The following is a 27,427-nucleotide window of genomic DNA, read 5'->3' on the forward strand; positions in this document are numbered from 1 at the left end:
AGAGTTAGGGCTGTGGCGGTCATGACATTTTGTAAGTCGGTGATTGTCAAGCAAATAACTGCTGGTCTCATGGTAATTGACCGTAAATTAACATAAACGCATTAAGCATCTCCTGGCTTACACACATTCACCTGATGTAGACCTCTGGAACATCTACAAGTCTAATACATCCATGTAATATAGCCTACACCTTCACAATAAATCCATTATTTATTTAGACAGGTCTAAAAGAAACATGATATGAAGAAAATGTAGTCTATTTCAGAAGAACAGAATAGCACAATCTGAATTGTCCTTATCTTATTAGGCCCTGATCTGGCTATGCCATATGGCTGTGGGCTACACTAGTTCATGGGGCGGCAGGTAGCCTAGTGGTTAGAGCACGGCCAGTAACTGACAGGTTGCTGGATCGAATCCCTGAGCTGACAAGGTAAAAATCTGTCGTTCTGCCCCTGAACAGGCAGTTAACCCACTGTTCCTAGGCTGTCATTGTAAATAAGAATTTGTTCTTAACTGACTTGCCTAATTAAATAAAGGTCAGATAAAAAAAATAGCATATAAGATTTGCTTAGAATTCCATGGCAATATTTTATAGTATGAAGAATACAATTGAACATAGCTGAACAGAAATTATATTTTCTCCAAACTAATTGAGTGCGCACATGCAGCTATTCTGTGTTGAGAGGTTAACAAAGAAATAAGTACTCCTATATGCTTCATTTAGAGTCATTAATGTAACTTTAGTTGTGATACAAACGTTGGTTTATATGTTAAGATTTATAATACAGGCTGTATGATATGACTCTAATGATGATTTGAAAAAAGTTGCATGAAAGGCATGAGCTCTGCTTTGTTTTCTGTGCACACTTCATCAGTCGCTCATTCACAATTTGACTAGCATTTGATATTGCCTCAAATTTCTCGGCGGCATCCCTTCTGTGGCTGCAATGCCCCCTAAAAAAATACATGCCTTTTGCAGACAGTGGCTGTTGTGCCCTTGGGCTGAATATAATAATTATAATTCCCTTCTCCCAGAGTGCTGCGTGCCGAAGAACTCTCAGCCACGTGATCGCGTCTTTCTCACAGACTACAAGTGAAGACAGACACATTGGGGATGCAACTACACGGATCCTTATCCAATTCTGAAAAAGTTATTTGGCCACAGCTGTGATACAATCCTTATCAAAACATATAGGCCTACGGGCTAGGCTACATGAGGTGTGTGACCACGATTTAAAAGAGTAGCAAAAAAAACATTAACTATTTGCCTTAAGCTGGGCATCATTCACAAGTGATAATATATCATTCACAAGTGATAGGATGATAGTCACTCATCACAAAATTCTTGATTTAATTTTGTGTTTACTAAATAATGTGTCAAATTTGTTTTGATTTAGAATGTATCATCATCATGCACCTGTCTTGAAACAGGCAGCGGGAAAACATTCATGTAATCTATGCTGTGGTTTATTTTCATACCAGCCCGGTAGGCTATATTTCTGTTGTACAGATAAGCAATGTGCTTAATATTAGGAAAGTTAATAAATAAGTATAGTAGGCCTAGCCTATAGAAAGCTGATGGGATCCTCCTCTTTTTAATAGAAGCCATCACTGTTTTCTCATGCAATTGCAAAGCCTATATAAATGTTGCACAACATGTTGTGCAACATGAGCTCAAGGGCTCTGCCACCACCCGTGCTTCATGGTTGGGATGGTGTTCTTCGGCTTGCAAGCCTCCCCCTTTTTCCTCCAAACATGAGCGGTATGACGGCTGCGTGGTCCCATGGTGTTTATACTTGCGTACTATTGTTTGTACAGATGAACAGGCGTTTGGAAATCGCTCCCAAGAATGAACCAGACTTGTGGAGGTCTACAATTTATTTTCTGAGGTCTTCGCTGATTTATTTTGGCAGAGTTTGAAGGTAGGCCTTGAAGCACATATACAGGTACACCTCCAACTGACTAAAATTATGTAAATTCAGATGCTTGTAATTTTGTATGTAAATTTATGAAATAATCTCTCTGTAAACAATTCTTTGAAAAATTACTTGTGTCATGCACAGAGTAGATGTCCTAACCGACTTGCCAAAACTGTAGTTTGTTAACAAGAAATTTGTGGAGTGGCTTTGTAAACTTCTGACTTCAACTGTAGGCCCATTATCAGCAACCATCACTCCTGTGTTCCAATGGCACATTGTGTTAGCTAATCCATGTTATTAATTTTAAAAGGCAAATTGATCATTATTTAGCACAGCTGAAAACTGTTGTCCTGCTTAAAGGAGCAATAAAACTGGCCTTCTTTAGACTAGTTGAGTATCTGGAGCATCAGCACTTGTGGATTCGATTGCAGGTTCAAAATGGCCAGAAACAAAGAACTTTCTTTTGAAACTTGTCAATCTATTCTTGTCCTGATAAATGAAGGCTATTCCATGCGAGAAATTGCCAAGAAACTGAAGATTTCGTACAACGCCATGTACAACTCCCTTCACAGAACAACGCAAACTGTCTCTAAAAAGAATCGAAAGAGGAGTAGGAGGCCCTGGTGCACAACTGAGCAAGAGGACAAGTACATTAGAGCGTCTAGTTTGAGAAACAGACACCTCAAGTCCTCAACTGGCAGCTTCATTAAATATTAACTGCAAAACACCAGTCTCAACGTCAACAGTGAAGTGGCGATTCCGGGATGCTGGCCTTCTAGGCAGAGTTCCTCTGTCCAGTGTCTGTTCTTTTGCCCATATAAATATTTTATTTTTATTGGCCAGTCTGGCTAGAAGGCCAGCATCCCGTTTCAAAAATAAGGACATTTCTAAGTGACCCCAAACTTTTGAACAGTAGTGTTCATACCCCAACCAGAAGCCATGGATTACAGGCAACATTAACACTAAAGGGTAGAGCTGCCGCCTTCAAGGTGTGGGACTCTAACCCGGAAGCTTATACGAAATCCTGCTATGCCCTCCGACGAACAATCTAACAGGCAAAAAGCACCAATACAGGACTGAGATTGAATCGTACTACACCGGATCCAACGCTCGTCGGATGTGGCAGGGTCTGCAAACTATTACAGACCACAAAGGAAATCACAGACGCAAGCTGCCCAGTGACACGAGCCTACCAGACGAGCTAAATCACTTCTATGCTCGCTTCGAGGCAAGCAACACCGAGGCATGCATGAGCGCATCAGCTGCTCCAGACGACTGGGTGATCACGCTCTCCGTAGCCAACGTGAGTAAGACCTTTAAACAGGTCAACATTCACAAGGCCGCTGAGCCAGACAGATTACCAAGACATGAGCTCCGGGCATGTGCTGACCAACTATCAAGTGTCTTCACTGACATTTTCAACATGTCCCTGACTGAGTCTTTGAAATGCTTTGAAAGGCTGGTCATGGCTCACATTAACACCATTATCCCAGAAACCCTAAACCCACTCCAATTTGCATACCGCTCAAACAGATCCACAGATGATGCAATCTCGATTGCACTCCACACAGCCCTTTCACACCTGGACAAAAGGAACACCTACATGAGAATGCATTGACTACAACTCAGAGTTCAACACCATAGTGCCCTCAAAGCTCATCACTAAGCTAAGGATCCTGGGACTAAACACCTTCCTCTGCAACTGGATCCTGGACTTTCTGACTAGCCGCCCCCAGGTGGTAAGGGTAGAGAACAAAACATCTGCCTGTTGATCCTCAACACTGAGGTCCCTCAGGGGTGCGTGCTTAATCCCCTCCTGTACTCCCTGTTCACCCACGACTGCGTGGCCAAGCACGACTCCAACACCATCATTAAGTTTGCTGACGAGGCAAGTCAGCTGGTAGGACTGATCACCGACAATGATGAGACAGCCTATAGGGAGGAGGTCAGAGAACTGGCAGTGTGGTACCAGGACAACAACTCCTCCCGCAATGTGAGCAAGACAAAGGAGCTGATCGTGGACTACAGGATAAGGAGGGCCGAACACGCCACCATTCACATCGACAGGGCTGTAGCGGAGTGTCGAGAGTTTCAAGTTCCTTGGTGTGCACATCACCAACAAGGTCCAAACACACCAAGACCTACGTGAAGAGGGCACGACAATGCTTTTTCCCCCTCAGGAGACTGAAAAGATTTGCCATGCGTCCCCAGATCCTCAAAAGGTTCTACAGCTGCACCATCGAGAGCATCCTGACCGGTTGCATCACTGCCTGGTATGGCAACTGCTATGCATCTGACCGTAAAGAGGGTAGTGCATACGGACCAGTACGTCACTGGGGCCAAGCTTCCTGACATCCAGGACCTATTGACTAGTCGGTGTCAGAGGAAGGCCCAATTTTTTTTTAAAGACTCAAGTCATAGACTTTTCTCCCATGCAAAAAAATGCAAATTAATTACTTAAAAATCATACAACGTGATTATCTGGATTTGTACACAGTTGAAGTGTACCTACGATAAAAATTAGACTTCTACATGATTTGTAAGTAGGAAAACCTGCAAAATCGGCAGTGTATCAAATACTTGTTCTCCCCACTCTAACTATTAAAAAGGCCAAGTGCACTACTTTTGTGAAAAAATATGTAGTTTAAAAAAAAAACATTTCGGTTAGGGATATTTTCCTAAACATTAACAAACCCAATTTCATTTTAAAATGTACACCCCTTATCTTTGGTGGTTAATGTGGTTTGTTCCAATTGAACTCTAGGCTGAATCCCAAATGGCACTCTATACCCTTCATAGTGTACTACTTTGGACCAAAGACCTATAGGCCCTGCTCAAAAGTAGTGCACTATATATGGAATATGGTGCCAATTGGAATGCAAGATCCTCTATTTCACATCAGGTAAACATGTTCTTCAGTTCGCTACATGCTGGTTGAATGAGGCAGTTCGCTACATGCTGGATGAATGAGGCAGTTCGCTACATGCTGGATGAATGAGGCAGTTCGCTACATGCTGGATGAATGAGGCAGTTCGCTACATGCTGGATGAATGAGGCAGTTCGCTACATGCTGGATGAATGAGGCAGTTCGCTACATGCTGGATGAATGAGGCAGTTCGCTACATGCTGGATGAATGAGGCAGTTCGCTACATACTGGATGAATGAGGTAAACATGCTCTTCTGTTAGCTACATGCTGGATGAATGAGGTAAACATGCTCTTCTGTTAACTACATGCTGGATAAATGAGGTAAACATGTTCTTCAGTTCGCTACATGCTGGATGAATGAGGTAAACATGTTCTTCAGTTCGCTACATGCTGGATGAATGAGCTAAACATGTTCTTCAGTTCGCTACATGCTGGATGAATGAGGTAAACATGCTCTTCTGTTAGCTACATGCTGGATAAATGAGCTAAACATGTTCTTCAGTTCGCTACATGCTGGATGAATGAGGTAAACATGCTCTTCTGTTAGCTACATGCTGGATGAATGAAGCAGTTCGCTACATGCTGGATGAATGAGGTAAACATGCTCTTCTGTTAGCTACATGCTGGATGAATGAGGCAGTTCGCTACATGCTGGATGAATGAGGTAAACATGCTCTTCTGTTAGCTACATGCTGGATGAATGAGGCAGTTCGCTACATGCTGGATGAATGAGGTAAACATGCTCTTCTGTTAGCTACATGCTGGATGAATGAGGCAGTTCGCTACATGCTGGATGAATGAGGCAGTTCGCTACATGCTGGATGAATGAGGTAAACATGTTCTTCAGTTCGCTACATGCTGGATAAATGAGGTAAACATGTTCTTCAGTTCGCTACATGCTGGATGAATGAGGTAAACATGCTCTTCTGTTAGCTACATGCTGGATGAATGAGGCAGTTCGCTACATGCTGGATGAATGAGGTAAACATGCTCTTCTGTTAGCTACATGCTGGATGAATGAGGCAGTTCGCTACATGCTGGATTAATGAGGTAAACATGCTCTTCTGTTAGCTACATGCTGGATAAATGAGGTAAACATGTTCTTCAGTTCGCTACATGCTGGATGAATGAGGTAAACATGTTCTTCAGTTCGCTACATGCTGGATGAATGAGGCAGTTCGCTACATGCTGGATGAATGAGGTAAACATGTTCTTCAGTTCGCTACATGCTGGATGAATGAGGTAAACGTGCTCTTCTGTTAGCTACATGCTGGATGAATGAGATAAACATGTTCTTCAGTTCGCTACATGCTGGATGAATGAGGTAAACATGTTCTTCAGTTCGCTACATGCTGGATGAATGAGGCAGTTCGCTACATGCTGGATGAATGAGGTAAACATGCTCTTCTGTTAGCTACATGCTGGATGAATGAGGCAGTTCGCTACATGCTGGATGAATGAGGTAAACATGCTCTTCTGTTAGCTACATGCTGGATGAATGAGGCAGTTCGCTACATGCTGGATGAACGAGGCAGTTCGCTACATGCTGGATAAATGAGGTAAACATGTTCTTCAGTTCGCTACATGCTGGATGAATGAGGTAAACATGTTCTTCAGTTCGCTACATGCTGGATGAATGAGGTAAACGTGCTCTTCTGTTAGCTACATGCTGGATAAATGAGGTAAACATGTTCTTCAGTTCGCTACATGCTGGATGAATGAGGTAAACATGTTCTTCAGTTCGCTACATGCTGGATGAATGAGGTAAACGTGCTCTTCTGTTAGCTACATGCTGGATGAATGAGGTAAACATGCTCTTCTGTTAACTACATGCTGGATAAATGAGGTAAACATGTTCTTCAGTTCGCTACATGCTGGATGAATGAAGTAAACATGTTCTTCAGTTCGCTACATGCTGGATAAATGAGGTAAACATGTTCTTCAGTTCGCTACATGCTGGATGAATGAGGTAAACATGCTCTTCTGTTAGCTACATGCTGGATGAATGAGGCAGTTCGCTACATGCTGGATGAATGAGGTAAACATGCTCTTCTGTTAGCTACATGCTGGATGAATGAGGCAGTTCGCTACATGCTGGATGAATGAGGTAAACATGCTCTTCTGTTAGCTACATGCTGGATGAATGAGGCAGTTCGCTACATGCTGGATTAATGAGGTAAACATGCTCTTCTGTTAGCTACATGCTGGATAAATGAGGTAAACATGTTCTTCAGTTCGCTACATGCTGGATGAATGAGGTAAACATGTTCTTCAGTTCGCTACATGCTGGATGAATGAGGTAAACGTGCTCTTCTGTTAGCTACATGCTGGATGAATGAGGCAGTTCGCTACATGCTGGATTAATGAGGTAAACATGTTCTTCAGTTCGCTACATGCTGGATAAATGAGGTAAACATGTTCTTCAGTTCGCTACATGCTGGATGAATGAGGTAAACGTGCTCTTCTGTTAACTACATGCTGGATGTTGTTCATAGCAAAGCACTGCAGTTTATAAATAAGACAGGATCTGAAATGTCATCATACTTTAGAACGTTTATGGCAACAATCAACATAATTCATTTGGTCAATTTGATTCAGATTACTGCACCTTTCAGACAGTGGTTTATTTTACTTTAGAAAATACAAACCGCACAATAGCTAAACCATGTGTTAATACAGGTATCTCTAATCAATTTCAGTTATGAAAGACACACCCAACACTTTGAAAAGGAGGGCCTGAATGTTACCCCTTGTAGACTGAAACGTTAACACGCTCTCTCCCCCACTTCAATTGACAATTTAAGGAAACTGTAAAGGACTCCTTGACATTAAAGCAGCCATCATGACACAGAACAAAACTCAATTATACAAAAAAAAAAAAAATCAACATATTGGTCTATCAGTTACAGCAGCTTAACCTAGGGGGGAGAGGGGGGGGGGGTAATCCTGCAACCCCCACATTGTTCCCTCAACCAGAGTTCAGTAGTTAACACTAAACAAGCCAACCGTAGTGCAAACTCACTGGTCTTGGATCTAAAACTATTGGACATTCCATTACCAGTGCTCAGGTTCTTGAGGAACACATATCTACACATCACCAAGATTTGTTCGTTTCAGTAGAGCGGGCATTTGTATTCAAACTGTCTCTCAATCATAGAAAAAGCCGTAAATAGTTTCTTCCAAATATGTCTTTTCAGCTCAAATTCTGCTGAAATTAATTATATTTCTTATTTACCAGATTACTATACAAGCTGTAAAAACATGAACAGGGCCCTTAGACTAGACATGAGAAATATCACAGACTGGAAGGAGCCCAAATCACGTCTATATATTTTTTAAATTTAACTAGGCAAGTCAGTTAAGAACAAATTCTTATTTACAATGACAGCCTACCACCGGCCAAACCCGGACGACGCTGGGCCAATTGTGCGACGCCCTATGGGTCTCCCAATCACGGCCGGTTGTGATACAGCCTGGAATCAAACCAGGGTCTGTAGTGACGCCTCTAGCATTGAGATGCAGTGCCTTAGACCGCTGCGCCACTCAGAAGCCCCAAAAGCATCAATCGATCGATCGTTTTAGGACTACAAAAAGCAACATACACTGTCACTACATTATTACGGTGTTACAAAATCTATTTTAACTACACAATATAAAACGTTTCTGTATTCATTTTAACTTATGATTTCCATGTTTTAGATATAAGAAGAAAAATAATTAACTACAACCATTGTTACCAAGCAACATACTATTACCAACAGCCTTCTTGAACAACAAATTAGATACATTATATTGATAATATAATACCTTACTTAGCCATGTAAAGTATAAAACCATGATCTAAAAAATATATATTAACTCCTCAATACTGACCACCATGAAGAGGAATAACACCTGGTGTTGTGGTTGTAAAACTAGAGGGATATGTCAAGCACCTCCTTGCTTGGGAAGCTTTCTGCATAAACAACAGAAAATACTTTGGTGAGACATTTTGATTCGTCAATTCTACAGAATGCAAAAGAAAGCAATAAAGCAAATTGAATTGAAAGCACAGTACATTTCCTATTCTAGTGAGACTAGCTGCATTTAGACCCTGGAGAATCAGACTGGTAGTTGATTATCACTTAACTGAGCTACAGCAGTGGTCTGATTGGACAGTGAGTGTTCTTTACGTCACTGATGATGTAATCTCAATTACCTCGTCCAATGTAGACCTACTGTCTGACTGGCTATAGTCTAATGTCACACGGATGCCCTTTAATTAGACAGTCAGTATTACAAATTCATATCATTCAAGTAATTTGTTCAAAACTATTGTCTTCATCTGGAATTCATTTCTAAAAGACGATTTGAGGACCATCCAACACCCCCCCCCCCGTGGTTAGGGCCTCCACTACCCCTCAAACCTGCCTGGGACGCTACGTAAACGCAGTGCAAATAAACATGGAAATAAAGCAACAAATTATCCTTATACAAACAAAACAATGTTATATCCCACTGGACATGATAGGAGACGTCTGTCTGGGTTGGATCCTCCCCTACCGGCCTGTACATAGCCTACTGCGATGGTGCTACGCACTAAATGGTCCCCCCTCCTTCAGACCCCACAGTCATTGGTTCTGTCGTGTAGTTTCCGGTTGAGGGTGAGGAGGGTGACGAGGACAGCCACCGCCAGGTGGAACAGCAGCTGCCAGACATTCCTCAGACCAAACAGGAAGCAGTTACAGACCACAACCACACTCAGCAGTGCCAGGGACTTGACCCTCTTCAGAGAAGAGTGGAACAGATACAGGTGACACTGACCGACACAGCACAGGAACGCCAGCAGAAACGCCACCACGTTCCAGATTCCTTCATAATCATCCTGTAGCAAACAGGACGTAAGAACCATAGAACACAGTGTTCACATTGACAGAAAGTGGGTCTTTATGAGTGGACTACAACATTGGCAGAATATAAGACATGATCAGCCAAGTTGAATTAGACATGGCTAAATATAATAGTGTACCTGGAAGGTGTCTTCTAAATGTTTAATAGAATAGTGTACCTGGAAGGTGTCTTCTAAATGTTTAATAGTGTACCTGGAAGGTGTCTCCTATATGTTTAATAGAATAGTGTACCTGGAAGGTGTCTCCTATATGTTTAATAGAATAGTGTACCTGGAAGGTGTCTTCTATCTGTTTAATAGAATAGTGTACCTGGAAGGTGTCTTCTATATGTTTAATAGAATAGTGTACCTGGAAGGTGTCTTCTGTGTGTTTAATAGAATAGTGTACCTGGAAGGTGTCTTCTATATGTTTAATAGAATAGTGTACCTGGAAGGTGTCTTCTGTGTGTTTAATAGAATAGTGTACCTGGAAGGTGTCTTCTTTCTGTTTAATAGAATAGTGTACCTGGAAGGTGTCTTCTAAATGTTTAATAGAATAGTGTACCTGGAAGGTGTCTTCTAAATGTTTAATAGAATAGTGTACCTGGAAGGTGTCTTCTAAATGTTTAATAGAATAGTGTACCTGGAAGGTGTCTTCTATATGTTTAATAGTGTACCTGGAAGGTGTCTTCTATATGTTTAATATAATAGTGTACCTGGAAGGTGTCTCCTATATGTTTAATAGAATAGTGTACCTGGAAGGTGTCTTCTATATGTTTAATAGTGTACCTGGAAGGTGTCTTCTAAATGTTTAATAGTGTACCTGGAAGGTGTCTTCTAAATGTTTAATAGAATGGTGTACCTGGAAGGTGTCTTCTAAATGTTTAATAGTGTACCTGGAAGGTGTCTTCTAAATGTTTAATAGTGTACCTGGAAGGTGTCTTCTATATGTTTAATAGTGTACCTGGAAGGTGTCTTCTAAATGTTTAATAGAATAGTGTACCTGGAAGGTGTCTTCTAAATGTTTAATAGAATAGTGTACCTGGAAGGTGTCTTCTATATGTTTAATAGTGTACCTGGAAGGTGTCTTCTATATGTTTAATATAATAGTGTACCTGGAAGGTGTCTCCTATATGTTTAATAGAATAGTGTACCTGGAAGGTGTCTTCTAAATGTTTAATAGTGTACCTGGAAGGTGTCTCCTATATGTTTAATAGAATAGTGTACCTGGAAGGTGTCTCCTATATGTTTAATAGAATAGTGTACCTGGAAGGTGTCTTCTATATGTTTAATAGAATAGTGTACCTGGAAGGTGTCTTCTAAATGTTTAATAGTGTACCTGGAAGGTGTCTTCTTTCTGTTTAATAGTGTACCTGGAAGGTGTCTCCTATATGTTTAATAGAATAGTGTACCTGGAAGGTGTCTCCTATATGTTTAATATAATAGTGTACCTGGAAGGTGTCTCCTATATGTTTAATAGAATAGTGTACCTGGAAGGTGTCTCCTATATGTTTAATAGAATAGTGTACCTGGAAGGTGTCTTCTAAATGTTTAATAGTGTACCTGGAAGGTGTCTCCTATATGTTTAATAGAATAGTGTACCCGGAAGGTGTCTTCTATATGTTTAATAGTGTACCTGGAAGGTGTCTTCTTTCTGTTTAATAGAATAGTGTACCTGGAAGGTGTCTTCTAAATGTTTAATATTGTACCTGGAAGGTGTCTCCTATATGTTTAATAGAATAGTGTACCTGGAAGGTGTCTCCTATATGTTTAATAGAATAGTGTACCTGGAAGGTGTCTCCTATATGTTTAATAGAATAGTGTACCTGGAAGGTGTCTCCTATATGTTTAATAGAATAGTGTACCTGGAAGGTGTCTCCTATATGTTTAATAGAATAGTGTACCTGGAAGGTGTCTTCTATGTGTTTAATAGAATAGTGTACCTGGAAGGTGTCTTCTATATGTTTAATAGTGTACCTGGAAGGTGTACTCTATGAGGTGAACTCCCCTGATGAGGTTCAGAGAAGAACACATGATGTTGAGGACCAGTGAGAGGATTCCTGGGGCGGTCACTGGCTCCAACCTCTGGTTCTGACCTGGAGGACCGATGCAACACAACACAGGATCAAGCAACGTTTAACTGAAGTAATACAGTGCAACATTGATCTCTGGTTAGAGGCAAAGGTCCTCCTCCTCGGATTCTTACCGGATTCAGAAAGTTGTTCCGCGTGGCCATTGGCTGACCCGTTGGTAAACTCCACCTCCTCCAGAGTGAGGATCTGCAAAGGGCGGGTTTTCAGATCCTCCTGTACCTCGGTCAGAGTGACCTCCAGCGCTGGACCACCCCTCTGGTTATACTGCTGCTGCAGCCAGGCTATGCTGTTGTCTAATAGAATAGAATATTAACCCTTCTAGTTATACTGCTGCTACAGCCAGGCTATGCTGTTGTCTAATAGAATAGAATATTAACCCTTCTAGTTATACTGCTCCTACAGCCAGACTATGCTGTTGTCTAATATAATATCTTCTAGTTATACTGCTGCTACAGCCAGGCTATGCTGTTGTCTAATATAATATAATATATTCTAGTTATACTGCTGCTACAGCCAGACTATGCTGTTGTCTAATATAATATAATATCTTCTAGTTATACTGCTGCTACAGCCAGACTATGCTGTTGTCTAATAGAATAGAATATTAACCCTTCTAGTTATACTACTGCTACAGCCAGGCTATGCTGTTGTCTAATAGAATAGAATATTAACCCTTCTAGTTATACTGCTGCTGCAGCCAGGCTATGCTGTTGTCTAATAGAATAGAATATTAACCCTTCTAGTTATACTACTGCTACAGCCAGGCTATGCTGTTGTCTAATATAATAGAATATTAACCCTTCTAGTTATACTACTGCTACAGCCAGGCTATGCTGTTGTCTAATAGAATATAATATTAACCCTTCTAGTTATACTACTGCTACAACCAGACTATGCTGTTGTCTAATATAATATAATATATTCTAGTTATACTGCTGCTACAGCCAGACTATGCTGTTGTCTAATATAATATTAACCCTTCTAGTTATACTACTGCTACAACCAGACTATGCTGTTGTCTAATATAATATAATATATTCTAGTTATACTACTGCTACAGCCAGGCTATGCTGTTGTCTAATAGAATAGAATATTAACCCTTCTAGTTATACTACTGCTACAGCCAGACTATGCTGTTGTCTAATATAATATAATATATTCTAGTTATACTGCTGCTACAACCAGACTATGCTGTTGTCTAATAGAATATATTCTAGTTATACTGCTCCTACAACCAGACTATGCTGTTGTCTAATAGAATATTAACCCTTCTAGTTATACTGCTCCTACAACCAGACTATGCTGTTGTCTAATAGAATATTAACCCTTCTAGTTATACTGCTCCTACAACCAGACTATGCTGTTGTCTAATATAATATAATATATTCTAGTTATACTACTGCTACAACCAGACTATGCTGTTGTCTAATAGAATATAATATATTCTAGTTATACTGCTGCTGCAGCCAGACTATGCTGTTGTCTAATAGAATATTAACCCTTCTGGTTATACTACTGCTACAACCAGACTATGCTGTTGTCTAATATAATATAATATATTCTAGTTATACTACTGCTGCAGCCAGACTATGCTGTTGTCTAATAGAATAGAATATCTTCTAGTTATACTGCTGCTACAGCCAGACTATGCTGTTGTCTAATAGAATATAATATCTTCTAGTTATACTGCTCCTACAACCAGACTATGCTGTTGTCTAATATAATATTAACCCTTCTAGTTATACTGCTGCTACAGCCAGGCTATGCTGTTGTCTAATAGAATAGAATATTAACCCTTCTAATTATACTGCTCCTACAGCCAGACTATGCTGTTGTCTAATAGAATATAATATCTTCTAGTTATACTGCTCCTACAACCAGACTATGCTGTTGTCTAATAGAATATTAACCCTTCTAGTTATACTGCTGCTACAGCCAGGCTATGCTGTTGACTAATAGAATATTAACCCTTCTAGTTATACTGCTGCTACAGCCAGGCTATGCTGTTGACTAATAGAATATAATATCTTCTAGTTATACTGCTCCTACAACCAGACTATGCTGTTGTCTAATAGAATAGAATATCTTCTAGTTATACTGCTGCTACAGCCAGGCTATGCTGTTGTCTAATAGAATATTAACCCTTCTAGTTATACTGCTGCTACAGCCAGACTATGCTGTTGTCTAATAGAATATTAACCCTTCTAGTTATACTGCTGCTACAGCCAGGCTATGCTGTTGACTAATATAATATAATATCTTCTAGTTATACTGCTCCTACAACCAGACTATGCTGTTGTCTAATAGAATAGAATATCTTCTAGCTATACTGCTGCTACAGCCAGGCTATGCTGTTGTCTAATAGAATATTAACCCTTCTAGTTATACTGCTCCTACAACCAGACTATGCTGTTGTCTAATAGAATATTAACCCTTCTAGTTATACTGCTGCTACAGCCAGGCTATGCTGTTGTCTAATAGAATATTAACCCTTCTAGTTATACTGCTGCTACAGCCAGGCTATGCTGTTGACTAATAGAATAGAATATCTTCTAGTTATACTGCTGCTACAACCAGACTATGCTGTTGACTAATAGAATATAATATATTCTAATTATACTGCTACTGCAGCAATGATATTGTATGCCGTTTTTAAGTATCTGGACTCCTGCCTGCCTCATGGGATAAATCAAATATTTTGATGAACTTCAGATGACCTCTGTTCAATTCATATTAATGTTAGTTAGAGCACCAAGGCTCTAACCACTAGGCTACCTACTGGACTGTAGCACCAAGGCTCCTGTCCAGGGGTAGGCAACCCTTGTTTTGATTTATCTAACCTGGAAGACCAGACGTGTTGAACTTAGGCATTCCCTGAATTGATCAAACAGCTCAGTTGGTCAGGTGTGATGCCTAGTTGGAACAAAATCCTGCAGTACCTGCAGCACTCCAGGAACAGGGTTGTCTACCCCTGCTCTAGGGTCCTGTGGTACTCCAGGAACAGGGTTGTCTACCCCTGCTCTAGGGTCCTGTGGTACTCCAGGAACAGGGTTGTCTACCCCTGCTCTAGGGTCCTGTGGTACTACAGGAACAGGATTGTCTACCCCTGCTCTAGGGTCCTGTGGTACTCCAGGAACAGGGTTGTCTACCCCTGCTCTAGGGTCCTGTGGTACTCCAGGAACAGGGTTGTCTACCCCTGCTCTAGGGTCCTGTGGTACTCCAGGAACAGGGTTGTCTACCCCTGCTCTAGGGTCCTGTGGTACTCCAGGAACAGGGTTGTCTACCCCTGATCTAGGGTCCTGTGGTACTCCAGGAACAGGGTTGTCTACCCCTGCTCTAGGGTCCTGTGGTACTCCAGGAACAGGGTTGTCTACGCCTGCTCTAGGGTCCTGTGGTACTCCAGGAACAGGGTTGTCTACCCCTGCTCTAGGGTCCTGTGGTACTCCAGGAACAGGGTTGTCTACCCCTGCTCTAGGGTCCTGTGGTACTCCAGGAACAGGGTTGTCTATGCCTGCTCTAGGGTCCTGTGGTACTCCAGGAACAGGGTTGTCTACCCCTGCTCTAGGGTCCTGTGGTACTCCAGGAACAGGGTTGTCTACCCCTGCTCTAGGGTCCTGTCGTACTCCAGGAACAGGGTTGTCTACCCCTGCTCTAGGGTCCTGTGGTACTCCAGGAACAGGGTTGTCTACCCCTGCTCTAGGGTCCTGTGGTACTCCAGGAACAGGGTTGTCTACCCCTGCTCTAGGGTCCTGTGGTACTCCAGGAACAGGGTTGTCTACCCCTGCTCTAGGTTCCTGTGGTACTCCAGGAACAGGGTTGTCTACCCCTGCTCTAGGGTCCTGTGGTACTCCAGGAACAGGGTTGTCTACACCTCTCAACCCTCCATCACCCCTCTCCCTCTTCTACATACCGAACTCCAGAAAGGGGTACGGCCTGGCTGCCAGGGCAACCTTGGCGTTGTCCATATGAGCTGTGAACTCCCAGCGCAGGTCCTCTAGAAAACAGAAGGCCATGGCTGCAGGGAGCCTGGCGTCACATACGCTCATGTAGGATACGCCCTCACTGGAGAGGAAACTAGAGGGAGGAGGAAAGGAGGGGAGTTGGGGGGGGTAGTGAACAAACAGCTGGGCACAGCTTGCCCACAGTATGCAGCAGGACAGTTTCTGAATCCTTTCAAAATGTGGAGACTGGTTTCTGATCTGTTCAACCAATTCTGTTTAACGTCTAATCTTCCCTGCGCAACTTTCTCTTTCCAATTACTCTCTGTTGAGGTACAGTGCCTTCAGAAAGTATTCACACCCCTAGACTTAAACACATTTTGTGTTACAGCCTGAATTTAAAATGGATTACATTGAGATTGTGTGTAGGCCAGTGACCACACACACACACAATAATGTCAACGTGGAATTATGTTTTTAGAAATTAAAAATTAAAAGCCGAAATCCCACACGTCACCGAGTACCACTCTTGATATTTTCAAGCATGTGGCTGCATCGTGTTATGTTATTCGCCTTTCAGCAGGACAATAACCTAAAATACAAAGCCAAATCTACACTGGAGTAGTTGAAAGTTCCTGAGTGGTCTAGTTAAAGTTTGGACTGAAATCAGCTTTAACATCTATGGCAGGACTGAAAAATGGCTGTCTGGCAATGATCATCTACCAACTTGCCAGAGCTTAAATCATTTTAACAATAATGTGCAAATATTGTACAAATCTAGGTGTGTCTTACCCAGAAATGCAGCTTTAAATCACTGCCAAAGGTGATTCTAACATGTATTGACTCATACAGAAATCCAATTTACATAAGTATTCACACCCCTGCGTCAATACTTTGTAGAAGCACCTTTCGGAGCAACTACAGCCGTGAGTCTTTTTGGGTAAGTCGATGACATTTCCACACATGGATTGTGCAACATTTACCTATTAACCTTTTCAAGATTCTTCAAGCTCCGTCAAACTGTTTGTTGATCATGTCTTGACATCTAATTTCAGGTCTTGATGGTACTCAGTAATGTGTTGTATTGGATTTGCCAGATGTGTTTTTACAGTATAACTTTAGAGCCTTATTGCAAACAGGATGCATGTTTTGGAATATTTGTATTCTGTACAGGCTTCCTTCTTTTCACTCTGTCATTTAGGTTACTATTGTGGAGTAACTACAATGTTGTTGATCCATCCTCCATTTTATCCCATCACAGCTATTAAACTCGGTTTTAAAGTCACCATTGGCCTCATTGTGAAGTTAGGAAGGACGCCTATCTCTGTAGTGACTGGGTGTATCGATTCACAATCCAAAGTGTAAATAATAACTTCACCATGCTCAAAGATATCCAATGTCTGTTTTTTTGTTGTTGTTTTTTTAACCAATCTCCCAATAGGTGCCCTTATTTGCAGGGCATTGGAAAATCTCCCTGGTCTTTGTGGTTGAATCTGTTTGTAATTCAATGCTCGACTGAGGGACATTACAGATAATTGTTTGTCTGAAGTACAAAGGTGAGATAGTCATTCAAAAGTCATATTAAACACTATTATTTCACACACAAAGTGAGTCCATGCAACTTATTAAGAATATTTTTACTCCTGAACTTATTGAGGCTTGTCATAACATTGGGGTTGAATAATTTTTCATTCAAGACATTTCAGATTTTAATTAATTGCCCCCCAAAAATGTAAAAACATAGTTCCACTGACATTATGGGGTATTGTGTGAAGGCCAGTGACCAAAAAATCTCAATATAAATAATTTTAAATTCAGGTTGTAACAAAATGTTGTAAAAGTTAAAGGGGTGTGTATACTTTCTGAAGTGTGTGTGTGTCCTTAATATGTATATATACATCTATTTATCTATACACATCTATCTATCTATACACATCTATCTATCTATACACATATCTATAGACATATCTATACATATAGATATATACACACACATCTATACTTACACACACGCATCTATACTTACACACCAGGTATAGTATATACGATAAAGAAAGATATATCTTACTATATATTGAGGTCATGGCCCTTGACCACCCCTCTGTCAGGGAACAGGCTGAGGGCCTTGGAGATGGTCCGTAGCTGCTGCTTCCTCTCCTGCAGCTCTGGGTTGTGTTGGAAGTCAGTGGAGGCTGAGAGAGGCAGACCATCCCTGACCCGCACCACCAGGGCAAACAGGATCAGAGACATGGTCCACACAGGCCACTGGGTTCACATAGCCTGCAACGATATCACAGGAAAACATTTAGCACAGCGCAATACAAAATACAGAGGACAGGGCAGGGCAGGAGACTCAGAGACTCCATTACAACTGAGACACATCTGGTATGAAGTCAGTACCGCAGTCAGGGGTGTATTCATTAGGAACCAAACATGGAGGGACTTACATAAATCTGTCCAACTAACGCTCAGTAGTAATAGGTTAACGGTTAGCTGCTAGCCAGTTGTCAGTCACTAGGTGGTACATCAGCTCAGTAGTAGTAGGCTAAGAGTTAGCTGCTAATGGTTAGCTGCTAGCCAGTTGTCAGTCACTAGGTGGTACATCAGCTCAGTAGTAGTAGGCTAAGAGTTAGCTGCTAACAGTTAGCTAGCCAGTTGTCAGTCACTAGGTGGTACATCAGCTCAGTAGTAGTAGGCTAAGAGTTAGCTGCTAACGGTTAGCTGCTAGCCAGTTGTCAGTCACTAGGTGGTACATCAGCTCAGTAGCAGGCTAACAATTAGCTAGCCAGTTGTCAGTCACTAGGTGGTGCATCAGCTCAGTAGTAGTAGTAGTAGGCTAACAGTTAGCTGCTAACAGTTATCTAGCCAGTTGTCAGTCACTAGGTGGTGCATCAGCTCAGTAGTAGTAGTAGTAGTAGGCTAACAGTTAGCTGCTAACAGTTAGCTAGCCAGTTGTCAGTCACTAGGTGGTACATCAGCTCAGTAGCAGGCTAACAATTAGCTAGCCAGTTGTCAGTCACTAGGTGGTGCATCAGCTCAGTAGTAGTAGTAGTAGGCTAACAGTTAGCTAGCCAGTTGTCAGTCACTAGGTGGTACATCAGCTCAGTAGTAGTAGGCTAACGGTTAGCTGCAAGCCAGTTGTCAGTCACTAGGTGTTACATCAGCTCAGTAGTAGTAGGCTAAGAGTTAGCTGCTAACGGTTAGCTGCTAGCCAGTTGTCAGTCACTAGGTGGTACATCAGCTCAGTAGTAGTAGGCTAAGAGTTAGCTGCTAACAGTTAGCTAGCCAGTTGTCAGTCACTAGGTGGTACATCAGCTCAGTAGCAGGCTAACAATTAGCTAGCCAGTTGTCAGTCACTAGGTGGTGCATCAGCTCAGTAGTAGTAGTAGGCTAACAGTTAGCTGCTAACAGTTAGCTAGCCAGTTATCAGTCACTAGGTGGTGCATCAGCTCAGTAGTAGTAGTAGGCTAACAGTTAGCTGCTAACAGTTAGCTAGCCAGTTGTCAGTCACTAGGTGGTGCATCAGCTCAGTAGTAGTAGTAGTAGTAGGCTAAGAGTTAGCTGCTAACAGTTAGCTAGCCAGTTGTCAGTCACTAGGTGGTACATCAGCTCAGTAGTAGTAGGCTAAGAGTTAGCTGCTAATGGTTAGCTGCTAGCCAGTTGTCAGTCACTAGGTGGTACATCAGCTCAGTAGCAGGCTAACAATTAGCTAGCCAGTTATCAGTCACTAGGTGGTGCATCAGCTCAGTAGTAGTAGGCTAACAGTTAGCTAGCCAGTTGTCAGTCACTAGGCGGTACATCAGCTCAGTAGTAGTAGGCTAACGGTTAGCTGCTAGCCAGTTGTCAGTCACTAGGTGGTACATCAGCTCAGTAGTAGTAGTAGTAGTAGTAGTAGTAGTAGGCTAAGAGTTAGCTGCTAACAGTTAGCTAGCCTGTTGTCAGTCACTAGGTGGTACATCAGCTCAGTACTAGTAGGCTAAGAGTTAGCTGCTAACGGTTAGCTGCTAGCCAGTTGTCAGTCACTAGGTGGTACATCAGCTCAGTAGCAGGCTAACAATTAGCTAGCCAGTTGTCAGTCACTAGGTGGTGCATCAGCTCAGTAGTAGTAGTAGTAGGCTAACAGTTAGCTAGCCAGTTGTCAGTCACTAGGTGGTACATCAGCTCAGTAGTAGTAGGCTAACGGTTAGCTGCTAGCCAGTTGTCAGTCACTAGGTGGTACATCAGCTCAGTAGTAGTAGGCTAAGAGTTAGCTGCTAACAGTTAGCTAGCCAGTTGTCAGTCACTAGGTGGTACATCAGCTCAGTAGTAGTAGGCTAAGAGTTAGCTGCTAACGGTTAGCTGCTAGCCAGTTGTCAGTCACTAGGTGGTACATCAGCTCAGTAGCAGGCTAACAATTAGCTAGCCAGTTGTCAGTCACTAGGTGGTGCATCAGCTCAGTAGTAGTAGTAGTAGGCTAACAGTTAGCTGCTAACAGTTAGCTAGCCAGTTGTCAGTCACTAGGTGGTGCATCAGCTCAGTAGTAGTAGTAGGCTAACAGTTAGCTGCTAACAGTTAGCTAGCCAGTTGTCAGTCACTAGGTGGTGCATCAGCTCAGTAGTAGTAGTAGTAGTAGGCTAACAGTTAGCTGCTAACAGTTAGCTAGTCAGTTGTCAGTCACTAGGTGGTACATCAGCTCAGTAGTAGGCTAACAGTTAGCTAGCTAGTGTAATATATGGCAGAATGATGGCAAACAGGGCTCATGATGGTTTTAACATGTTGTTTTCTTTTGCAAGGTGGTGCTGATGATTAAGGCAAGGCGTCTCGGCCTCTCTATGGACTCATTTTTACATTTTTTTAACACCCGTAACTGCCATTTCCTGTGATGGAGTCTTAAATGAACAGAAACAAGGGAAATCCCTGTAATCTTCCTTGCTTGTTGACCTAATTTAGCTAGCTAACAGTAGGGACATCTAAGGTTCAGTATAATTATGTCTACATTCCAAAGTGCTGATAGAACGTTCTGGTTTCTATGATGTGAAGCATGCACACAATGAAAACACATGCACACCTGCCAAGCTCATGCACGTGTTTTAGGGTTGGGCGGTATCCAGATATTCCTATCGTTATACCGTGCCGCTCTCAGCTCGGGATTGGAAAAAAAGCCCATTGAGCATCGATTACCAGAATGCTAACAAAATTAGCACAAGTAATAGCAAATGTCCATGGAGGCTACTAGCTAAATACTCTAAAGAGCGCAAACAGAAAAACTAAATTGAAACATTTTTCTTTCACCTTGATTTAACCAGGTAAACTAGTTGAGAACAAGTTCTCATTTACAACTGCGACCTGGCCAAGATAAATCAAAGCAGTGCGACAAACAACACAGAGTTACACATGGAATAAACAAGCGTACAGTCAATAACACAATAGAGAAAAAAAGAAAGTCTATATACAGTGTGTGCAAATGGCATGAGGTGGTAAGGCAATAAATGGGCAATAGTAGCGAAGTAATTACAATTTAGCAGGTTAACACTGGAGTGATAGATGAGCAGATGATGATAACAAACATGGAGATAATTATCTATAACATTTTTCTTAGCACATGCCCCCAAGTTTAGTCTCCATAGTAGAGGAACACTTGTCACCTCTCAAACAGGGCCAATCACTAGGGCCAGCTCACAAGTATTGGCTTTTTATACACGGTTCCTAATCAACACTAAAAGCAAAATCATTTTGAAAACATAAAAACAACGATCACGTCAACACAGACCTCAAACTGGCTACACAATGCTTAAGTAGGCTACCGCAAAAGGAATCTAACCGCTGTTCGGTAGGCTACAGGGAATCTGAACACTGTTCACTAGTGTTTCAGCCTATGTAAAAGGTACCCATTGTATTTCTTTGCAGTGCAAACATAATTTCAGATTTTCTAAATGTATAAAATCTCAAATCCAGTGCAAAGCCATTATAGAAGCGTTGCTTCTATAGCTAATACCGGACACTCATTCATCGTCCATCGCTCAGTCTTCTAAACTCCCGACTCCATTTAATGCCAAGATGTTTATATTTATTTTTGATTATACTTTTGTAATGCTTTTTGTGACGTGGATCATAATTACAGTTACAGTCTGAGGCTGCGTGATGCTCGTAATGTTACGGGAAAAATACACCTAATGGGAAGCAGATTTAAATGCATATCTCACTCGCATAAATGCGACCAGTTATTTTTCGTATTTGCATTTCATTTCATTTACTAGCAAATGGCGAGTGAACTGCTGGCACTTTAGAGCCCACTGAATGTCTATCTAATGTTAGCTAGAAACAAATGTGTTTACCTTTCCACAACACACGGAGTCAAAAAGGGATTTGTCCATGTGTTTACCTAACAGCCGGCAAATTCAGCATCACAACAAACAGAACGAGGGGCAGAAAACATATGTCTGTGTGCTGAAGTTCGAGAATCGGGATGTTAAATTTACTCAGTGGATTTATTTTTTATTAAAATGTTTTTTTTTTAAATGTAAAAAATAATATATAATAAAAGCATGCCCTTTTCATTTCTGCGTACTTTTAACATGGATCTTGTACCTACATACATGGACAGAGAATTGCATAGCTGGTACGCTAAATGCATGCATGTTGGCAGGTCTGCTGCTCGCTTAACCCTTGAAGCCAGCCGCACCAATGTGTCAGAGGAAACACCGCCCAGCTGGCGACCGAAGTCAGCTTGTAGGCTCCCAGCCCGCCATAAGGAGTCGCTAGATTGCGATGAGACAAGAAAATCCCGGCCGGCCAAACCCTCCCCTATCCCGGACAACGCTGGACCAATTGTCTCCCTGTCACGGCCAGCTATAACACAGCCTGGGATAAAACCCAGGACTGTAGTTTTGTTTATTTATTTCACCTTTATTTAACCAGATAAGCCAGTTGAGAACAAGTTCTCATTGACAACTGCGACCTGGCCAAGAAAAAGTAAAGCAGTGCAACAAAAACAGAGTTACGCAGCGATGCCTCAAACAAATCGACACAGTGCCTTAGACCGCTGCGCCACACGGGAGGCAGCTAGCTGCATGTCTAAACAAAAGACTCCAATATGCAAGTAACCATTTCACCTTCTGTATCCTGTGCATGTGACAAATAAACATTGATTTTCTATAGTGTGTGTTTACCAGAGACTTGAAGAACAACATGACCAGCACCAAAGTCAGATTAAGAGATCACATTAGTGGTGGTAGGCAGCAGCAGGCTCGTACGCGTTCATTCAAACTTTACTGCATTTGCCAGCAGCTCTTAGCAATGTTTGATGTACAGCGCTATTTATGACTTCAAGCCCATCAACTCCTGAGATTAGGCTGGCAATACTAAAATGCCTATAAGAACATCCAATAGTCAAAGGTATATGAAATACAGATGGTATAGAGAGAAATAGTCAACGCGTTATAATTCCTACAATAACTAACCTAAAACTTCTTAACTGGGAATATTGAACCACCAGCTTTCATATGTTCTCATGTTCTGAGCAAGGAACTTAAACATTAGCTTGTTTACATTGCATTTTTTTATATATTTAAACCAAATAGAACATGTTTCATTAGTTATTTGAGACTAAATAGATTTTATTTATGTATTATATTAAAATAAAAGTGTTAATTCAGTATTGTTGTAATTGTCATTATTACAAATATATATATTTATTTTTTTTATTAAAAAAATAAATATATATATATTTAAAATCGGCCGATTAATCGGTATCGGCTTTTTTTGGTCCCCCAATAATCGCTATTGATTATTAAAATCAGTCGACCTCTACAACAGACATGTCAATAGACAAGGTATAAAGCAGCCTTCAGTCTTGAAATAATTGGTTTAGTACACCACCCTACTCTGTTTAGCCTCACATGTTAAAGAGATGGGTGGGGCTAACAGGCTGACTACACCGCTCGCGTCGCAAAATAAATGTACAAATCTACATTATTCAATTATTGCACGTGCCAACGAGCGTCTGTGATGCCAATGGCTAAAATAGAAGTCAGTTCTATTTGTGACGCAGATGCGCTGCAAGTCCTGCCTCTCCAATCTCCTCATTGGTTTATAGAAGCAGATACCCACGTGCCATCTCCTCATTGGTTCATAGAAGCAGGTACCCACGTGCCATCTCCTCATTGGTTATACCCACGTGAGTGACTGAAAGACAAACAAGGTCGGTGGCGGTAATTGCACCTAATTTATGAAAGTTGCCAATCGCAATATAAAGTCAAGAGAAGAAAAAGCCTGGAAGGAAGAGAGATGACTAGAAACGATTCGGTTTACCGTTTTGTGTGGATTAATTGGCGGAGTAGAGGACCTTGTGCATTTCAGGTAAAACAACAACTCAATGTTTATATCCCAGGACAAATTAGCTAGCAACAGCAAGCTAGCTAAACAGGACAAATTAGCTAGCAAGTGCAAGCTAACTAGCTAAATTGCCATAAATGTTTAATGCTTTTTGACCTGTCCCCAAATTAATATAATTGGTTCAGAGTTTGTTTTGATATTTTAACCTGCGTGTCGTGATCACGTTTCATGTGGGGGGACAAAACACATTTATGCACGATGGTGCACAAGCGTTTGGTTTCTGTGTAATTTATAAGAGGGTGTAAATGATGCTTAATGCATGTAGAATAGGGCTGACCCCAATTAGTCAACTAGTTGATTGTTAGGCTGTTGGTCGACCGAGACGGTTTTAGTCGAGCAGTAAATATATATACAGTACATTCGGGAAGTATTTAGACCCCTTAACATTTTCCACTTTGTTCCGCTCCAGCCCAGATGCACAATGCACTGCTCGCTCCAGAATGCACTCTCCCGCCAATTTGTGCAAATTCATTATTATTTCATAACTTCATTGTGCGAATTGTTTACATTTGATTGTTAGTTATATCAATTCCCCATTACATATCACTAGTACATTTACCGCTAATACATAGGGCGTGTCTATGTATGGAAAATACTCTTAAAATATTAGAGAAATAGATTGGTCGCATGAACAGATGACTTTCGATAGACCAAGATTTTTGTTGTTGTTGTAGGGGACAGCCCTAGTGTGGACAAAAAGCTCTCCAATAGGTTTACCAAAACATTCAGGGGCCATTTTCTCAAAAGTGAGGTTACAAGTTGATCAACTTTCAAAGCATAATTGCTTTCCCATTGTTCCTCAATTGCAGTGTATGATACCATTTTCTAGTCTCTACTTTTATCCACTGTAAAAAACACCACTTCAAATGTTGCTACATAAGACTGAAACGAGGAGATCCGTCACATCTTATCTGCAAAAAGACCTACCGCACCGACAACCGGTAAATTAAAATATAATTGTATGTCAACATTCTGGCTTGTAGAGGTCGTCTGAGGAAACTTTCCTGATCCAAACGCTCATTTATGCCCGACGTTGAATCCAATACAACTCAACGTCGGGTCTCCAGGCGAAGGTTCGCCCTTCCTGCAAACAGATGGCTACACTAGTTAGATGGCTGAATGCACGTTTCATTGCCACAACCAGTGAAATATGAGTCTAAAAGTAGCAATGTGTTCAGCAGCAAGCCTGACTTTCAGTCAGAGTGATTGACTTTAGATGCACGGGTCTCCATAATTATCTTAGGAATAAATATCACACAAATAAACGCACTGTGGCGAACATAAACATTGCTTGTTGCAAACGTGGCTGGCTAATAACGTTAGCAGCTAGCTACTATGTGTACCTTACCTTAACATTCGTCGGTACATTTTGTTTATCTCAAATTGTTGTGATACAACATGTGAATGAAAGTAGACACTTTAGTTGTGTTTTGCTAAATACTGTACATGTCATTTAAAGTAGACTGTTGTCCAATACTTCGAAAGATCCACTAGCTTTCTTAATATTGTGTTAAGCATTATGGGTAAAGATGAAAACAAATCTCTTTCCGGGTTCCGCGCTTTTTTTTTTTAAAGAAACCGTAGCTCAATAAACTTTACGGTTAGGGTTGGGTGTCCGGTGTCCCCTCTAACAGTACACAGCTGATTTAAACGACCAACTCATCATCATGCTTTGATTATTTGAATCAGCTGCTTTTCTACCGATCTGTGTGCCAGTTATGATCCATTTCAATAATAACGTTTTCGTTTCTCAAAGTCATTGTCATGTTGTTAATCATAAAAATCAGAAGTAAAAAAGTATACATCCAAAAAGTAAAAATGTAACTATGGCAAGAGCATTAGCCTCTGCCATAAGGACACATTGATACACTGTGGTCCATTGGCGGCTAAAGAATTGAGTGTTAAACTCAGAGATGCAGCAGTAGGCCTCTAACTTCCATCCTCGACTAAGTGAAATGCATAGGCCTAAAGCCAACAAATACAAACATTAGAAAATATCATGATAAATTCTGGTTCTTTCAATCACAAGCTCTCTACTTGTAGGTGAAAATTCATGACTATGGTTGATTTTCCAGTATCCAGACTGTTCTCCCTGAAATATTGAGACAGAAAACATAGGGTTAATTAATAGACTTGTGTAAACAGAATAAAGGCTGAGCTCAGGTGAACGAACAGAGCTGGATAAACAAAGAGTTAACCGTTGGACATGTAAAACAGAACTTAAGCAGAATCCACGGGAGTGTACAGACTGGGTCAACATGGAGTTAATCACTAGACATGTAAAAACAGAACTTAAGCAGAATCCACGGGAGTGTACAGACTGGGTCAACATGGAGTTAATCACTAGACATGTAAAAACAGAATGTAAGCAGAATCCATGGGAGTGTACAGACTGGGTCAACATGGAGTTAATCACTAGACATGTAAAAACAGAACGTAAGCAGAATCCATGGGAGTGTACAGACTGGGTCAACATGGAGTTAATCACTAGACATGAAAAAACAGAACTTAAGCAGAAAATGTGTACTTTAGTTAATTCATGCAGGCACCACACGCCATATGTCTGTAATAAGAACATATGCTTGGACTAATCAAGTATTATTAGGAAAGTATATATGTAAGAAATGTATTATTTTTTGTATTAACACTATGGCGCTGCCATTATAATCTAAACTGAGCAGATGTGGGTGTTAACAAGCAAGAATTGGGACAAGAAGATAATGGTGGCGAGAGGCCAAGGGGTCATCTACATAGAGGGGAGGGACCATGTGTGTTATCTGAAGGTGGAAACCTACAGAGGCCAAGGGGTGTTACTCATCTACATAGAGGGGAGGGACCATGTGTGTTATCTGAAGGTGGAAACCTATAGAGGCCAAGGGGTGTTACTCATCTACATAGAGGGGAGGGACCATGTGTGTTATCTGAAGGTGGAAACCTATAGAGGCCAAGGGGTGTTACTCATCTACATAGAGGGGAGGGACCATGTGTGTTATCTGAAGGTGGAAACCTATAGAGGCCAAGGGGTGTTACTCATCTACATAGAGGGGAGGGACCATGTGTGTTACCTGAAGGTGGAAACCTATAAAGCCTGAGGTCTGTAAAAAGAAAATGCAGTTGTTCCATGGAATTGCTCGGCTTCTGTTACTGTTGTATTATAGTATTTTTGAATTTACAAGTTCCGGTATCTGAGAAATATTTGATTCAATATTTCCACAACATACTCCGCCTGTCTGCCTCCCTTTCTGTCTTGACTTGAGCTATTGCTAGTGAAGTAAAACATTGTAACATTACATCCCAAATTGCTTCCCA

At 41.3% G+C, this 27,427-nt stretch overlaps 1 protein-coding gene across 2 annotated transcripts; it reads right to left on the minus strand.

The window, feature by feature from the left end:
* Positions 1 to 7,385: 7,385 nt before the first annotated feature.
* Positions 7,386 to 25,665, minus strand: LOC139366858 (SEC22 homolog C, vesicle trafficking protein). Of its 2 annotated transcripts, XR_011626799.1 has the most exons (7): positions 25,467 to 25,665; positions 17,814 to 18,025; positions 15,718 to 15,881; positions 11,921 to 12,100; positions 11,692 to 11,810; positions 9,236 to 9,711; positions 7,432 to 7,793 (listed from the first exon to the last, which is right to left on the minus strand). XR_011626799.1 is itself a non-coding variant. In XM_071104550.1 (6 exons), exons 2-6 carry the CDS (start codon positions 17,993 to 17,995, stop codon positions 9,445 to 9,447), a joined length of 912 nt encoding a protein of 303 aa, XP_070960651.1. In that variant the 5' UTR covers positions 17,996 to 18,025; positions 25,467 to 25,661; the 3' UTR covers positions 7,386 to 9,444. The 2 variants fall into 2 exon arrangements, 1 of the variants encoding a protein (XP_070960651.1); XM_071104550.1 differs by having other exon boundaries at positions 7,386 to 9,711; positions 25,467 to 25,661.
* Between the last annotated feature and the right edge of the window lie 1,762 nt (positions 25,666 to 27,427).

This window comes from Oncorhynchus clarkii, chromosome 15 (genome assembly GCF_045791955.1).
Source record: "Oncorhynchus clarkii lewisi isolate Uvic-CL-2024 chromosome 15, UVic_Ocla_1.0, whole genome shotgun sequence".
NCBI lineage: Eukaryota > Metazoa > Chordata > Actinopteri > Salmoniformes > Salmonidae > Oncorhynchus > Oncorhynchus clarkii.

Coding starts and splice junctions, on each gene's coding strand:
- LOC139366858 (XM_071104550.1), bottom strand. CDS start 17,995: ATGTCTCTGATCCTGTTTGCCCTGGTGGTGCGGGTCAGGGATGGTCTG. Junction 15,882..17,813: donor GGCCATGACCTCAATATATA/GTAAGATATATC, acceptor TCCTCCCTCTAG/TTTCCTCTCCAGTGAGGGCG. Junction 11,811..11,920: donor GGAACAACTTTCTGAATCCG/GTAAGAATCCGA, acceptor TCGGTCCTCCAG/GTCAGAACCAGAGGTTGGAG.